Genomic DNA, 16,561 nt, shown 5'->3' on the forward strand with positions numbered 1-16,561 from the left:
ATTTATTGAATAAATGATTTCTCTTGCTTTGAGATCATTCCTTTTTCATGCAGTAGGTTCTCTAAAGACTAAGATTTGTGTCTTTGGGAGTGATCTATTCATACATTTATTCAGTTGCAGTTACCTTACAAGCAATCATATGGCTATCCATATGGAAAAAGTAAAATTAGATCCAACTTCACACCATCCATAAACAACACATTTCAGGTAGATCGAGGACCTAACTGCAACAAACAAGAGTTAACATGTACACAAGTTGTAGGAAATGACTTCTTCAACATGCCACAAAAAGAGCAAATCCTAACAGAAAAGGCCAATATATTCATCCAGTTATGTTAACAATTTAAATTTTTTAATGACACTTGACAAGATGAAAAGAAAAACTGAAACCAGTTGAAGATACCTGCAATGTCCATGACAGACGGGTATCCCATCCAGAATATACAAAGAGCTATAGCAAACAAACAAGACACAAACTGCTTCAACAGAAAGATATGCCAAGGATGGGAACAGGCAATTAATGAGGGGGGAAACTCAAAAGCTAATAATCATATGAAAAGATAGGCAACTTTGCAAGTATCAGGAAATGCAAATTACATCCCAAAGGAGATACCATTTCATCTCCATCATAATGGCTAAAATTAAAAAGGCTGATAATATGGGGCATCTGGGTGGCTCAGTTGGTTAAGTGGCTGCCTTTGGCTCAGGTCATGATCCCAGGGTCCTGGGATCAAGCCCCACATGGGGGTGGGGGGTGCCCTGTGGAGTCCGCTTCTCTCCCTCTGCCCGCAGCTCCCCCTGCTTGTGCTCTCTCTGTCAGTCAAATAAATAAATAAATAATAAAATAAAAAGGCTGATAATAGCAAGCATTAGTGGTGATGTGGATCAAAAGGGAACACTCATACATTGCGTTGTGGGAAGGTACATTAGTGGAATTGTTTTTTGTAAAACAATACACCTGTATTCAGTATGGCTGAATATGCACACACCCTCGGACCTAGTTATTCCACTCTTCGGTATATAATCTAGAGAAATACTTGCAAGGGTGCCCATGGGCCACTACAAAGGTGTTCACTGTTTGTATTAGCAGAAAGTTGCAAATAAACTCAAAGACCCTCAACAATAGATAACTAATGCTGGCCTATTTACACGGGGAGTAGCGGAGGTAAAATAAATTAATCAACATGAGTAGATTGCACAAATGCTGGGTGAAAAAAAGCAGGCTTCAGGGGCACCTGGGTGGCTCAGTCAGTTAAAGCGTCTGCCTTCGGCTAAGGTCATGATCCCAGGGTCCTGGGATGGAGCCCCACATCGAGCCACCCATCGGGCTCCCTACTCTGTGGGCAGCCTGTTTCTCCCTCTCCCTCTGCCTGCAGGTCCCTGCTTATGCTCTCTGTCAAATAAACAAATAAATAAAATATTTAAAGAAAAGAAAAGCAGGCTTCAGAATGTGTCCAGGATGATATTTCTAGAAAATATAGAAATATACAACTTTGTACTATAAATTGTTTATATATAGCATATCTGATATTTTACATGTACAGTAAAATTTAAAAACATAGCTAGAAAGAGTACACATTAACTTCAGGCTAGTGGTTGTCTCTAGAGAGGGAGAAAGGATAGGATTGTGTGTCAGGAGAGAGGACTTAAAATGTGTATTTTTTTTCTTAAAAAATTAATTCAGATTAGAAAAACTGTCAAGGGGCGCCTGGGTGGCTCAGTCATTAAGTGTCTGCCTTCGGCTCAGGTCATGATCCCAGGGTCCTGGGATTGAGCCCCGCATCGGGCTCCCTGCTCTGCGGGAAGCCTGCTTCTCCCTCTCCCACTCCCCCTGCTTGTGTTTCCTCTTTCACTGTGTCTCTGTCATATAAATAAATAAAATCTTTAAAAAAAAAAAAGAAAAAGTGTCAAAATTTGCTAATTCTGCGTGCAATACACGGTATTTATTGTGGCATTCTAAATTTCTGTTGAAGTATTTTATGATAAAAATAAAAGAGCCCTATAATACCCCCTGCCCAGAGTAAACCATTGTTAATAAGCAGATATGTATTTCTTCAGATTTATTTTCTTTGTGTTTAGTAATTAGGGTTCCTGGTTGCAAACAAGAAAGGTCATTTCTGGCAGAACTTAAGAGGAAAAATAATTTCGTGGATGGAATACAAACAGCTCACAGAATTGGTAGGAAGTATGGGAAATCACACTTGAAAAAGAGGCAGGACCAATAGGTGGGCCAGACCAAGTGACATGAACTAAGGAATTCTCATTCCTACCGGGCTCTGCTCTTATGCTGCACTCTTCCTGAAGGGGGGAAGCTTTGGGTCAGAACTTCCCGCCGGCTGAGCCCATGATGTCACCTGTCTCTGAACTGGCTGCCAAAGAGTTAGGAGAGGAAGCATTTGCCCCTTTTAAGACCCGAGCAAAGGCAGAACAACTCCCAGCCCCTTGCCTGTTTTGGGATTCTCCTCAAATAAAAGGATATCACACATGTCCCCCAGAATGAATACATTTCCCTCTTTTTTCCATATATACTCAGCCCCACTTCTCCCTACCTCTCTGTCTCTAACACACACACACACACACACACACACACTTAAACTATAATAGGCTCATACCATGCATACTATTGGGCAAGTTGCATTTTACACTTAATTTATCTTGGACATCTTTCCTTGTTCTTCCCCTATAGATCTTTTTTTTTTTTTTAAAGATTTTATTTATTTATTTGACAGAGAGAGAGAGAGAGCACAGAGATTTTATTTATTTATTTGACAGAGAGAGAGAGAGAAGCAGGCTCTCCACTGAGCAGGGAGCCCAATGCAGGGCTTGATCCCAGGACCCCAGGATCATGACCTGAGCTGAAGGCAGACGCTTAACTGACTGAGCCACCCAGGCGCCCCTTCCCCTATAGATCTATCTCATTTTTCTTAAGGGTTATGCAGTATTTTGTTGTACAAAAGGACTATAATTTTAAAAATAATTTACTGGGATGAAATTCACATAACATAAACCATTTTGAAGTGGACAATCCAGTGGTAGTTAGTACATTCACACTGTCTACAACCACCACCTCTGTCTAGTTCCAGAACATTGCTGGACTACAACCGTTTTTAAACCAATTTCTTACCAATGGTCAGTTGGGTTTCCTCTGGTATTTGGGCTATGACACACAATACCATAGTGAATCCCATAGTACATACTTTTTTGGAAACTTGAGTAAGTGATTCAAGTTTTCGAGGCCCAAAGATTACCCTCATTAAAAATCATAATGGGTACTATAAAACCTCTTTCAAAAAGGCTGTAAAATTTATTCTTCTGACAATAGTAATTGAGAGCCATTTGTTATTCTCACCCTACTATTATCCCTATGTGTAGCTTTACCAGTCTGAGAAAAAAGAGTCATTGTTAAAAAAGGGATTTTTGTTTGTTTGTTTTTAGCATTTTGAGCTAGTAGCCATTTATATTTCTTTATCTATTTCAGGGGTCAGCAAATATTTTCTATAAAGGGCCAGACAGTAAATATTTTAGGCCTTAGGGACCACAGTTACTCAAGTATGCTACTGTAGGGTAAAAGCAGCCATGGCAATCTATCAACAAATGCACATGGCTGGGCTCCAAAAAAACTTCATTTAAAATCCCAGCAGAGGGCCAGATTTGGCCAACAGGCTATAGACTGCAGACCCTTGATCTATTGTTTCATTGTTGCTGTTTTCAGTTTAGAAACTCTTTGCATGATAGGATAATCATGGGCTTATGGACTCCAGTCAATTGATAAATGCGGCTATTCTTGCGCTAATACCAAATTCTTAATAACTATAGCTTTATAAAATGTTTTCATAATCAGTACAACTATATTTGGTTTGCTTAAATAATAAATTCCTGTCAAAATACAATACCTAGAATAGTCAAGTGCCATTACACATTTACACCCTCAAGTTAAAAATCACAAACTGTAATGTAACTCTGCAAGGAGTTCTAGTGTCAAAATGAGAAAAAGGGGCTTTGCATTGGCTTCTAATCTGTTTCCATGTGAAAGCTATACTCGGTCATGGCCATGGGAGGTACTGGAATATAAGGGACCGTGTATTTACTCTTAGAGCTCGACAGAACAGCATGAACTCAGTCCCAGAGCTGTGTGTGTGAAGCTCTGCACTGGTCACTGGTGTGACCCCCTGCACTCGGAGGTCACTCTCGCGCTTTACCAATGACCTTGTCACCGGCCGACTTCTCAGATGCACTAAGCACCCACTTTCTATCAGAAAGTATTAAACTAAAACGAAGAGTCGAGATCCAAGTCCCAGAATGGGCCTAAAACTTTAGTCTTTTGTTCTGCGTCTGCATTACTACAATGTTAAAACTTTCAGGCAACACAACGCGCTTAAAAAAAAAAAAAGTTTGCTTTTCTAAAATGTAACGCATTGCTTGTTTCCATCCTTCACACACAACATCAAAGAGCACTTCCCCCCCTTAATGTTCAAAATAACAGGCAGTCATAAAGAAGATGTGAGCTGAACCAGCAGGCATCCCCAGATCCGGAGCATCACTCCCCTCCAGCTCCCCCTGGCGTCCTTTCCGCCTTTTATCGGGGTCTGAAATCTTCACCATTACGAGTTCTTGGGTTAGGGCACAAGACCATCCCCTAAAGCGGCTGCTCACACCCACATTCGGTCCCCAGCCCTTTCTCATAGCACATCAGCTGGGATTCTAGGAGTTTCTTGGTCCCAGGGGCCGACCCGGACTTCGCAAAATCCCGCGGTTACCGAGGGGCAGGCAGCTTCAGGCGCTGCGCTGGGGCGTAGGGCCAAGGCAGAGCTAACCAGGGGGAGAAGGGTTACGGCCACCCTACTCATCCTCGCGCCCGGGGAGGAGGCCCTTGTCCCTTTTAGGTGCTGCGAAACCATCCTAGTCCCTGAGACTTGGAGCGAGGAAGTGACTCGCCAGGGCTTTGGGGCAGGAGGGAGCTCGGCCCCGGCCAGTATCCCGCGCAGCCTTCCAGGTGCACCCGGTGTCCCACGGTCCCTGTTTGCACTTCTCGTCCCCGGCGCTTGCGAACCGCCCAGCCCAGACACGCTCGAGGCCTCACCGTTGAAGCCGATCACGGCCTCAAGCTCCAGCTCGGCCACCTCGGCTTTGAGCGAAATTTGGTTCTCCATCCTCAGGAGACTGGGCTCTCCCGCCTCTGGGCCTCCAGCGGCGCAGCGTCTTCTGGTCGGTATGGTAACGGACGTGCGCATGCGCACCAGACCCACGCTCGCGCGGACTCCCGGCTGCCTCGCCCCGAGCTCCCTCTGCAAAAGGAATAGGGCTTCCTTTCTTTCCTATTTCCCTGGAAATTTAGGGGCGCTGAGTGCACGCTTTCCCTCCACGTCTGTGACTTTTTCTCCTAACCATAGAATCAAGCACCGAGTGTCATTTAAGGAAGGATGCTATAAGATAATATATAATGGCCACTTCTTTGGGTCCCTTGTTTGAAGTAGGATTGAAAAGAATTTTTAAGCTTTATTGAGCTATCACTTTACAGATAAAATTCACTCTAAGGGAGTTTGGGTAAATTTATACAGTTGGGCAACTATGCTCACAGTCCAGTTTTGCTTTTGTTTTTTGTTTAAAGCACGATGAAATTTCAGGTAGCTGCTGGAGGTCTTGAGATGCTCCCACCTTCCCGGGAAAAATGCTTAGATGTTAGTTCCAACCATTTTATTTTAATTGCGCCCGGCTGTTCGCGTCCCTCGGTGGGAGCAGATTAGGTTAGATTGCTCCAACCTAATGTTCCCTGGGGGCCGCTTCCCTTTCTTGATCATCCTTTTGAGGTCCCCTGCACGCTCCGCTGGCAAACTCCGGGTTCCGGTCGCGCCCGGGCCGAACCGCGGGGTATGAGCCGCGCGGGCCGCCGTAGTCAGCTGCCGCGAGCAGGAAGTGTCCGACGGCGGGCGGAGACTGCACGATGGCCCCGGACCCCTGGTGAGCCCCGGGTGAGGGCGGCCGCGCCGAGGGTCCGCGGGGGAGGCCGGGCTTCCGGGGAGCCGGCGGTAGCCGGGCTCTGGGGCCGGGGAAGCCCTTCAGGATGAGGGGCGGGGCAGCGAGGCCCCTTCCCGCGCCCAGGGGGACCGCGCCGCGTCCCGCCGCCCTCGGTGCTCGCAGGGGTGGCCCGGGAGGGGGACCGGGTGGACTCCGGGGAGCCGGGGGCTAGTACCGAATCCCGGACACATGCCTTTAGCCCTTCTCGGCTGCACCTGGCCGCGGGGATATCCCGCCCGTCCTGGCTGCGGAGCTGGCTGGTGCGGGCTTCCTTGGACTCCCGGGAAAGTGAAGTTCAAGTCACCTTTTGGGGGAATTCCGGTCCATCTGGTGACCTCCCCTCTCTTACTTCCCAGGCGGAGAAACCGAGGTTCAGCACCCACGGTCACCCGCCAGTTAGTAAGCAGTTCGCACTAGGGTGTTGTGGGCCCTTCAAAAAACTTAGAGGAATCGGGGAGGGAAATTACGCATTTGTTTATAAGGCATTTAACCCTTACCTGAGTCAGTATCTTGAAGGCCGTTTCTACTGCAGCAACTCTGCAGTAAAAAAAAAAAAAAAGAGCTGATAAGGGTCGTTCCTTCAACAATTAAGTCTTAAGGACTGAATGATGAAAAGACACAAGGTCTGATCCTAAGGAACATATTACTACGGCATGTCGAACTGGAGTTTTTGTTTGTTTAATGATTAAAAGCATATTCTAGCTCTATAAAGTTCTTGTAATATTTCTGGTTTAATTTATAATTGTTTAAATTGTAGGCAGTGTGACTATTAGGAGAATGGGTTGCAGGATCAAAGTTAGCACTACTTTGGATCTAGGTTACCTGCGCCAATGGCTCACTTGATTTAACTCTAATTTTTTTCCACCTAATTTTAACACTTGTATACACTCTGATAGAAAATTTAGAAAATACTGAATATTTGCAGAGAAAAAAAAAAACCCACATCTTCAACTCTATCATTTGGAATAATAGCCGTTATTGATTTTAAAATGAAAACGTGAGTTTATATAATATGCATATATACATGTATGTATACACATATATATATTATATGTACAAGTATCTCCGCTTCTTGAGACTTCACATTATGCCTCTTTGCTTTTATTGAAAGACTTACCTTAGTACCTGTTTTTGCTAACCAAAAGAAATCAGAAGAGGATTTTTGCTTTTGAAAAAAATGGGGAAAGCAAAAATAGCATTCAGCGTTTGTTTTGCAGCAAGCTGTCATAGAGACATTGTACCCCCAGTCAGCGAGAGTGACCCCTGCCCCAAGCTCCTTCCCTGGGAATTACACTCAGCATCTCAGCATCAAGCTGTCATAGCTTTGTCTGTGAGCATCTGGGCTTTATCTTGGTTTATTTTGTGTATCTGTTAGCAAGATGGGCCCTAAGGTATCAGAAAAGCCCAAGAGAGGTTATTTTTTGGGGTCTAGGAAAGCTCAAAAAATTTTCCATATATATTTATGGTAATTGGCCCCTTTGCTTTACTCCATTTTGGCTTAGGAGAGTTTTTTTTTTTTTTTTTAAGACTTTATTTATTTGCGAGAGAGAGAATGAGAGACAGAGAGCATGAGAGGGAGGAGGTCAGAGGGAGAAGCAGACTCCCCACTGAGCAGGGAGCCCGACGTGGGACTGGATCCCTGGACTCCAGGATCATGACCTGAGCCGAAGGCAGTCGCTTAACCAACTGAGCCACCCAGGCGCCCAGCTTAGGAGAGGTTTTATAGGAAGACTATTTTTGGATAGTGAGGGAAACCTGCATGTTTTACAAAGCAAGGAACATTTCTCCATGTCATTAAATATTTACTGAAAACATGGTTTTTTTATGGTGCGTAATAGTGCATTGTATGAATAACCGTAATTTATTTACTTATTTCCCTCTTTGTAATGTCAGAGTTTGTTTTTGTTTAACTATTGCAAAGACTGCCCCTTTGTTCCATTCCTTATTTCGTCCACTTGCTTTCTGGAAGTGGGACTGTTAGATTGAAGGATATGAACATTTTTAAGGCCCTTGATACGTATTGCTAAATTGCCGTCCACCTCCTGGGAGCTAACCCCCTCACTTTACACATAAGGTGGGAAATAAAGCTCAGAGACGGTTATCCATTTAGATTGGTGGAAGCGATCATTGGACCCCAAGCCTCTTCCCCAGTTCATGCTGAGAGCACATCATGTTTCCTGTTACTCTCAAGTAGTTTGACCCAACGGCTTTCTCATCTGACTGTTGATGGTGAAACAGTGAGGGAACTCCGCTGTGTTGGCATCAGGTACCTTGCAAAGTAGGTTGCTCATGAAGAGGGCGGAAGGGAGTATGGAACGGGACTTTGAAAAAAACCTATAAAAACAGACTTGATGACATACAGCTTTGCCTTTGTGCTCTTGAAAAATCATATGTCAATGATGCTTTACTCCTGAGTGATATAATGGAATATATTTTGGCTAATTGAACATAACAATAACAAAAATGGAATATAGCAATGACTGCTTTAATGGCATATCAAAGCAAGTGACAAGCTCACTTTTTAATAGAAGTAGCAAGTGATTACTGCCTCTTAACTGGTTCATTGCTAAAGTTAATTAACTTTACTGCTGGGGCAACGTATTTGTTGATGATACATCATTTCTGGAAAAATTACGGTTAAACAGACCCTAACAGTTTTATATTCTGGTTGGTCCTTTTTTGGATCTATTCTAAAAACTGTTACGGAAGGTAAAATATATACAAAGTGGACTAGTATAATGAACCCCTTTATACTCCTCACCCAGTTCCTGTAATTACCAATATTCTGCCATACTGGTACCATCTCTGCCCTCCACGTCTTTTTTCCCTGAGATTTTTTTTTTTTAAGTAAATCTCATACATGTATGAATTTAACTGTTGTGCATTCAGTGTTTTTGTGGTAGAACAGGGGCTCAGTTCATAGTCTGGGAACTTCCTCTTTGCTCCCCTTTGTGGCTTGTTGGTCTCTGCCGGGGCATCACCATCCTCTGAGTCACTTAGGCCTGAAAACTCCAATCATCCCCTTTTTCTTCACTCCTCCTATCAGATTATTAAGTCTTTGGTTTTTCTCTTAAATGCCTCTGGCATCTCTTTTATGCCATCTGTTAATGCTGTGGCCTCATCCTTTTAGCCCTGTGCCTCGCAGACACACAGTAGATCCTGGTGACCAGTTATAGAACTGGAGAGCTGGAGAAGCTTTCTGGTCTCGCGCCAACCCCCTCTCGTTCCCAGCCATTTGTGTAAACGAGTTCAGGTTCCTAAACTAGTGGTGTAGGCACTAATGTGCTTGATAACCGTGATGAGGCTGCCCATGACCTCTAGGTCCATGGTTCTCAAACTTGGGTACGCGTCGGAAGACCTGGGGGAGTTTTCACAAGCCCTCGCGTCCAGGTCAAACCCCATTCCAGTTTAAACAATGCGTGGGGCTGGGGCCCAGGACTTAGCTGCGATGTTGTTGTTTCAAGATTCCCCTGGTGATCCCAGTGCCAGCAAAGTTTTAGAACCACCGCTCTCCAGGGCTAACGTGGGAACGTGAGGAGTGGGAGCAAAACATCTGGGATTTTGGCCTTCTGCATTTCACAGAACCTCTTCAAGGGCTCACTCGATGTGTGAAAGGGTCCCCTACAGCTCTGAAGCCCTCTTTCAAAAGTCTCTCCTGATTATCCTGGTGTTCGAGGCTCTGCAGAAACTAGCTTCCACGCATCTGTACCCTCTGATGCCGTATCCTCCCACCCAGGGCCGCGCAGCCGAATGCACCAGGCATGTGTCCTTCCATTTCCTTCCTTTCACCCTTGCTTGCTCCTTGTGCCTTTTGCCAAGTCTAGGATGTGCCCCTCCCTCCTGCTTCAGCCTTGCGGTTCAGCCCAGGATGTACCCTCTTGGCCCAGCCCGGTCAAGTCTGAGTGTCCTCGGCTGCCAGTTATTCCTCTCACTTTCAGATTCGATGTTTTGCAGGAGCTGTATCGTAACTTATTATTGATCTTCATTGGTATGGTCTGGGACTACAGAGCCAGACCTAAGCTCCTCTTTTCAGAGAGGACAGTATGGAGGGGAAAAGGGGAAATGTGGCAAAGAGGGGCCAGGACCCAGTTTCCTTACCAGCTTCACTCCTATTTTTTTTGGTCGGAGAGAGGGGCAGAGGGAGAGAGAGACTCTCAAGCAGGCTCCACGCTCAGTGCAGAGCCTGACCCGGGGCTCGATCTCACGACCCTGAGATCATGACCTGAGCTGAAATCAAGAGTCAGACGCTTAACTGACTGAGCCACCCAGGCGCCCCTTCCCTCCTATATTCTTAATTATGTGTTGTATCACCTGCTCTTTTTCTGTATATGTGAACATACACACACTTACACACGTATATATGCATGATGCTACTTTAGCATACAGAGGGGAGTTGTTAAAGATCCTACCTCATGGGATGTGACATTCAGAATGTAACACTCTTAGCCCGGGACCTGGCCCAGAACAGGTACTCAGCTGTTACCCATTGCTGCAATTACTGTAGTAAGATCGCCAGGGGAAGCAGTTGGAGATTGTTTTTCCCATCACTGAAAAACACATTTGCCAAGTTCCCTCAGTGTAGGAGTAACGTGTGGGAGTTCAAAGATTTTAAGAAATGGATCGTTTAGTTTTTTCAAGCAGAAATTGGGGCATTAGGTGAAGCAGCAGTTTTCAGTATTTGGTACTGGGACAGTCCTGGGAAATACGTTGGTCGTATCAAGCAGACTACCTGGTAGGAGAGATGCAGTGTGTGTGCACACTTAGCTCGTCTCTGTGAAACGAATAGAAAGTAAGACCATCACAAAAGGACAAAATAAGAGATGATTGTGAATTCACTGTGAATTTTTCAAAGCCTCCAACGCTTTGAATGCCAAATAGAAACTCAGCAAATGTTCTGAGAGAGTTCTTGTAAGCTTAGCTATCAGGAGGGTGTGTGTCCCATGTCCCTAGAACATTTAGTTGTAGGATAAACAGTACTTGCTGTCCCTGTTTTGTAAAGCTCTTCCCCTGCCTGGCTGCCTTCCTCACCTTGCCTGTCACTCTCTTGTTCTTTTTTTTTTTTTTTTAAGATTTTATTTATTTATTTGAGGGAGAGAATGAGAGACAGAGAGCACGAGAGGGAAGAGGGTCAGAGGGAGAAGCAGACCCCCCGCTGAGCAGGGAGCCCGATGTGGGACTCGATCCCGGGACTCCAGGATCATGACCTGAGCCGAAGGCAGTCGCTTAACCAACTGAGCCACCCAGGCGCCCTCTCTTGTTCTTTTATCCTGCTTTATTTTTCTTCTTAGCGCTTGACTACTCCATATTTATTTATCTTATGCCTTTCTCCCTTCGCTAAGCTCCTTGAGCAGGGGCTTTGTCCATTTTGTTCACTGCTCTGTTCTGCAGGGCCCAGAACAGTGCTTAGTACAAAGGAGGCCCTCCATAAATGTTTGCTGAATGTTCTAGAAGTGAATGAATTCAAACACCTGACCATGGGCAGAATGGCGAAGCGGTTAGGAGCAGAGGCTCAGGGCTGGACAGCCTTGGTTTGCGGCTGGTGGTACCTCCTGGGCAAGTCGCTCTACCTCTTTGTGCCTGATTTTCTCCCTTGTAAGGTGGAGATGGTAATGGGACGCATCTCCTGTTGTTTTTGTGTGGATTAAGTGAATTATTACAAATGAAGCATTCAAGATAGAGCCCAGCTCATCGTTATTTACTGTAATAGCAACACATGTCCCTATGACTGTCACTATTACTACCCTCCCCTTCTGTTTGAATCTGCGGCTAGAATTAAAAAAAAAAATGAAGCTCAGATAATGCGGAAATCATCTTTTAAAGAACCTTAACATTCTTCTCCCTTTACGACTTCGATGCAGGTTCTCCACATATGATTCTACCTGCCAGATTGCGCAAGAGATTGCCGAGAAAATCCAACAGCAAAATCAGTATGAAAGAAATGGTGAAAATACAATCAGGGTAAGACCAGGAGGAAATTAGTCCTTGGAATGATTTCTTTGAGCTTGGAGGTCTGAAAACCCTCCTGCTGAGGCTCCGTGTGTGTGTGTGTGTGTGTGTGTGTGTGTGTGTGTATGTGTATGTGTGTAATGACCTCCAAACTTACACGTGTAGAATTGACATTACAACCAATTAGTTAATCATTATAACTGAGACTAAATGAAGCATGACACCTGTTTAATTCTCCTACTTCACCTTAAAAGTTTCTAACAATTTCATAATCTAGTTCAAACCCCAGACAGTAAATCTCCCAGGCTTTGCAGGACAAGAGGTGACGTCTTCACCTCTTGGAGGATCTATTCTTGCCAAAAGGATAATAGCCTTTTTTACATTTTACATGCAAAAACGTAAATAGCTTACAGGCTGTACAAAAACAGTGGCAGGATTTGACTAGGAAATATATTTTTTAGACGCTCATGAGTTCATGCTAGCACCTTCAAGTCTAACACCATGAGTTTCTAACCTTCTCCATTCTAAATTCGTATTTTTCTTTTCCAGCAGTCAGAACTTTGGTTTCCAAAAACAATGATATCTTTTTGCCCACTTCGTGTATTTTATAGTTTACAGAAAACAGTTTCAGAATTCCTACACAGGTACCACCACAAACACTAAGTTTGAATTTGTCTTTTTTTTTTTTCAACTTTTTAAAACTAATATCCCACTAATAATACCGAGGTTATTCTGTTCTAAAGTAATTAGGATGGATTCTTTTTTTCTGTGTTTTATGCTATCCTTTGCATCTGTTTATATTCATTTTTTTTGTACTTAACTCTTTAATCCCCATCACTTATTTCCCCTATCCCCCCACCCACCTGCCCTGTGATAACCACCAGTTTGTTCTCTATAGTTGAATCTGTTTGTTGATCCGTCTCTCTTTTTTGTTTTCCCTTTGTTCCTTTGTTTTTTTCCTCAGATTCCACCTATGAGTGAAATCATATGGTATTTGTCTTTCTCTGACTTATCTCAGTTAGCATTATACTCTCTAGTTCCATCCATGTCGCAAATGGCAAGATTTCGTTCTTTTTTGATGGCTGAGTAATATTCCATTGTATCTATATACCACATCTTTATCCATTTATCTATCAGTGGACACTTGGGCTGCCTCCATAGCTTGGCTGTTGTAAATAATGCTGCTATAAACATCAGGATGCGTGTACCCCTTTGAATTCATGTTTTTGTATTCTTTGGTAGGATGGCTGTTTGGATTGTTTCTACTATTTTGCTGTTATGAAAAATGCGGCAATAAATACCTTTATGCTTTTTCCCTCCTTATATTTGTGGAGGTGTCTTATAAGGGTGAATTCTCAGAACCAGTAGGGTGATTACTGGATCATTGGGCAGTTTTATTTTTAACTTTTTGAGGGCCCTCCATACTGTTGTCCACAGTGATCGCACCAGTTTGCATTCCCACCAGTGGTGCACGAAGGTTCCTTTTTCTCCACATCCTCACCAACACTTGTTGTTTCTTGTATTGTTGATTTTAACCATGCTGACATGTGTGAGGTGATATCTTGTAGTTTTGATTTGCATTTCCCTGATGATGAGTCATGTTGAGCATCTTTTTTTTTTTTTTTTAAAGATTTTATTTATTTATTCGAGTGAGAGAGAATGAGAGATAGCGCGAGAGGGAAGAGGGTCAGAGGGAGAAGCAGACTCCCTGCTGAGCAGGGAGCCCGACGTGGGACTCAATCCCAGGAGTCCAGGATCATGACCTGAGCCGAAGGCAGTTGCTTAACCAACTGAGCCACCCAGGCGCCCATGTTGAGCATCTTTTCATGTGTCTGTTGGCCATCTGTATGTCTTCTTTGGAGAAATGTCTGTTCATGTCTTCTGTCCATTTTTAATTGGATTATTTGTTTTGGGGGTGTTGAATTGTATCAGTTCTTTATATATTTTGGATACTAACCCTTTATCAGATATGTCCTTTGCAAATATCTTCTCCCATTCAGTAGATTGCCTCTTTGTTTTGTTGATTGTTTCCTTTGCTGTTCGAAGCTTTTTGTTTTGATGTGGTCCCAATAGTATATTTTTGCTTTTATTTGCCTTGCCTTAGGAGACATATCTAGAAAAACGTTGCGGGGCATCCGGGTGGCTCCGTTGTTAAACGTCTGCCTTCGGCTCAGGTCATGATCTCGGGGTCCTGGGATCGAGCTCTGCATCGGGCTCCCTGCTCAGCGGGAAGCCTGCTTCTCCCTCTCCCTCTGCTGCTTCCCATGCTTGTGTTCCCTCTCTGACAATTAAATAAATAAATCTTTAAAAAAAACAAAAAAGAAAAACATTGCTACGGCCAGTTTTTACTGCCTGTGCTCTCTTCCAGGATTTTTATGGTTCAGGCCTCATATTTAAGTCTTTAATCCACTTGAGTTTATTTTTGTGTGTGATGTAAGAGAGTGGTCCAGTTTCCCCCTGCATGTTGCTGTCCAACACCATTCCATACCTTTCCCAACACCATTTGTTGAAGAGACTGTTCTTTCCCATTGGATATTCTTTCCTGCTTTGTCAGAGATTAATTGACCATATAATTGCGGGTTTATTATATTAATTTTTAATACTTCTTATATGTAACCATTTTCATTAATTTTGGTTTATTCTTCCTGTGTTAACTTTTTGCAGAAATAAGCATCTGTGTATATGTGTATGTGTTCTCATTTCTCTTCCTTTTACACAAACAATACTCTTTTGTATCTTGCTCTTTTTATTTAATACTACATTGTAGTGATCCCTCCATATTAATTCACTGAGATCTTTGCTGTTCTTCTTTAGGGCTACATAATACTCTATTGCACAGATGTGTCATGTCCGTTTAACCTGTCTATAAAGATAGGTGTTTGGATTGTTTCTACTATTTTGCTGTTGTGAAAAATGCTGCAATAAATACCTTTATGCTTTTTCCCTCCTTATATTTGTGGAGGTGTCTTTTTTTTTTTTTTTTAAGATTTTATTTATTTGTCAGAGAGAGAGAGAGAGACAGAGCACAAGCAGGGGGAGAGGCAGAGGCAGAGGGAGAAGCAGGCTCCCCGCTGAGCAAGGAGCCGGACGTGGGGCTCGATCCCAGGACCCCGGGACCATGACCTGAGCCGAAGGCAGCCGCTTAACTGACTGAGCCACCCAGGCGTCCCTGTGGAGGTGTCTTATAAGGGTGAATTCTCAGAACCAGGGTGTATGTGATTTTTTTTTTTTACCCATTGGCAAATTCCCCTCCACAAGTGTGTTGACCTTTGGCGCCCTGACCAGCAGAACACAAGTTTCTGTTTCTTCACAGGCTGGCTAACAGATGGTGCTCTCAGTCTACCAACTTGTTGCCGGTCAGATAAGTGATACATGGTATTTCAGTGTAGTTTCAAATTTGCATTTTTTCATATACGAATCAAGGGAAGTATGTTTTCACATGCTTAAGCATTATTTATATACATTTTTCTGAGAAGTTCTTATCTTTTGCCTTTTTTTTTAATTGGATTGTTGGTCTTTTTAGTTTTTAAGAGTTCTTTACATAATACGGAGATTTAGTTCTTGGTGATAGATTGTAATTTATTTTCTTTATCATTTGTTGTTTGGCTTTGCCCATGGTATCATCTGCCATGTGAAAGTTTTGGGGTTTTTTTGTTTTTTTAATAATTTTTTTTTTTTAAAGATTTTATTTATTTGACAGAGAGAGACACAGTGAGAGAGGGAACACAAGCAGGGGGAGTGGGAGGGGGAGAAGCAGACTTCCCGTTGAGCAGGGAGCCCGATGCGGGGCTCGATCCCAGGACCCTGGGATCATGACCTGAGCCGAAGGCAGACGCTTAACGACTGAGCCACCCAGGCACCCCAAAGTTTTGGTTTTTTTAAACAGAGTTGGCTAACGATCTTTAATTGCTTCTGCATTTTCACTCATAACTTTTGCAGTTTCTGGGATGTAAGGAATTTATTCCTGTTTTCTTCTAATAAACATATGGTTTCACTTTTTACATTTAGATCTCTGATTCATTTAACTGGTATCATCTTGGATAGTTAGATTATTTCTAATTTATAAGTGAGTTTTCAGTGTGGCTAAATTATTGCCCACGTGAGAGTAATTTCTCAGTGTAGACTTTCTGGATTTAGGTCGTATGAAATCTTTTTTTTTTTAACTTTTACTTATTTATTTTTTAAGATTTTATTTATTTATTTGACAGAGAGACAGCGTGAGAGGGAACACAAGCAGGGGGAGTGGGAGAGGGAGAAGCAGGCTTCCCGCTGAGCAGGGAGCCCGATGCGGGGCTAGATCCCAGGACCCTGGGATCATGACCTGAGCCGAAGGCAGACGCTTAACGACTGAGCCACCCAGGCGCCCCGGTCGTATGAAATCTTAAGCCTCTTGTACATATAATTCTGTACCAATTCTGATTATCTTTTAAAAATCATTCTCATTCTGTTAGGTGAAATTATACAATAGATTTTTTTTTTAATTACTTATGCCATTGAACATGTTTTCATATATTTATTGGACACTCGTATTTCTTCCTTTGTGAATTTCCAGTATATGTCCTTAACCTAACCTGTTATTTCTTTTCTTTTTTTTTTTTTT

General features: G+C 43.3%; 2 protein-coding genes across 2 annotated transcripts in view; one reads left to right on the forward strand and one right to left on the reverse strand.

The window, feature by feature from the left end:
* CFAP52 (cilia and flagella associated protein 52) overlaps positions 1–5,345 on the reverse strand; it is a 43,064-nt gene extending 37,719 nt beyond the window's left edge. The window contains exon 1 of the mRNA XM_006746170.3: positions 5,081–5,345. Within this exon, the coding sequence (XP_006746233.2) occupies positions 5,081–5,231 (151 nt within the window). The 5' untranslated portion in view covers positions 5,232–5,345. The remainder of the gene's footprint in view (positions 1–5,080) is intronic.
* A 463-nt stretch (positions 5,346–5,808) lies between these two features.
* The window catches only part of STX8 (syntaxin 8), a 237,272-nt gene continuing 226,519 nt past the window's right edge, over positions 5,809–16,561 (forward strand). Inside the window, exons 1-2 of the mRNA XM_081805716.1 lie at positions 5,809–5,958; positions 11,874–11,973. Coding sequence (XP_081661842.1) covers positions 5,871–5,958; positions 11,874–11,973 — 188 coding nt within the window. The 5' untranslated portion in view covers positions 5,809–5,870. The remainder of the gene's footprint in view (positions 5,959–11,873; positions 11,974–16,561) is intronic.

The sequence above is a fragment of the Leptonychotes weddellii genome, chromosome 15 (assembly GCF_054177405.1).
Source record: "Leptonychotes weddellii isolate Sample4059 chromosome 15, ASM5417740v2, whole genome shotgun sequence".
Taxonomy (NCBI): Eukaryota; Metazoa; Chordata; class Mammalia; order Carnivora; family Phocidae; genus Leptonychotes; species Leptonychotes weddellii.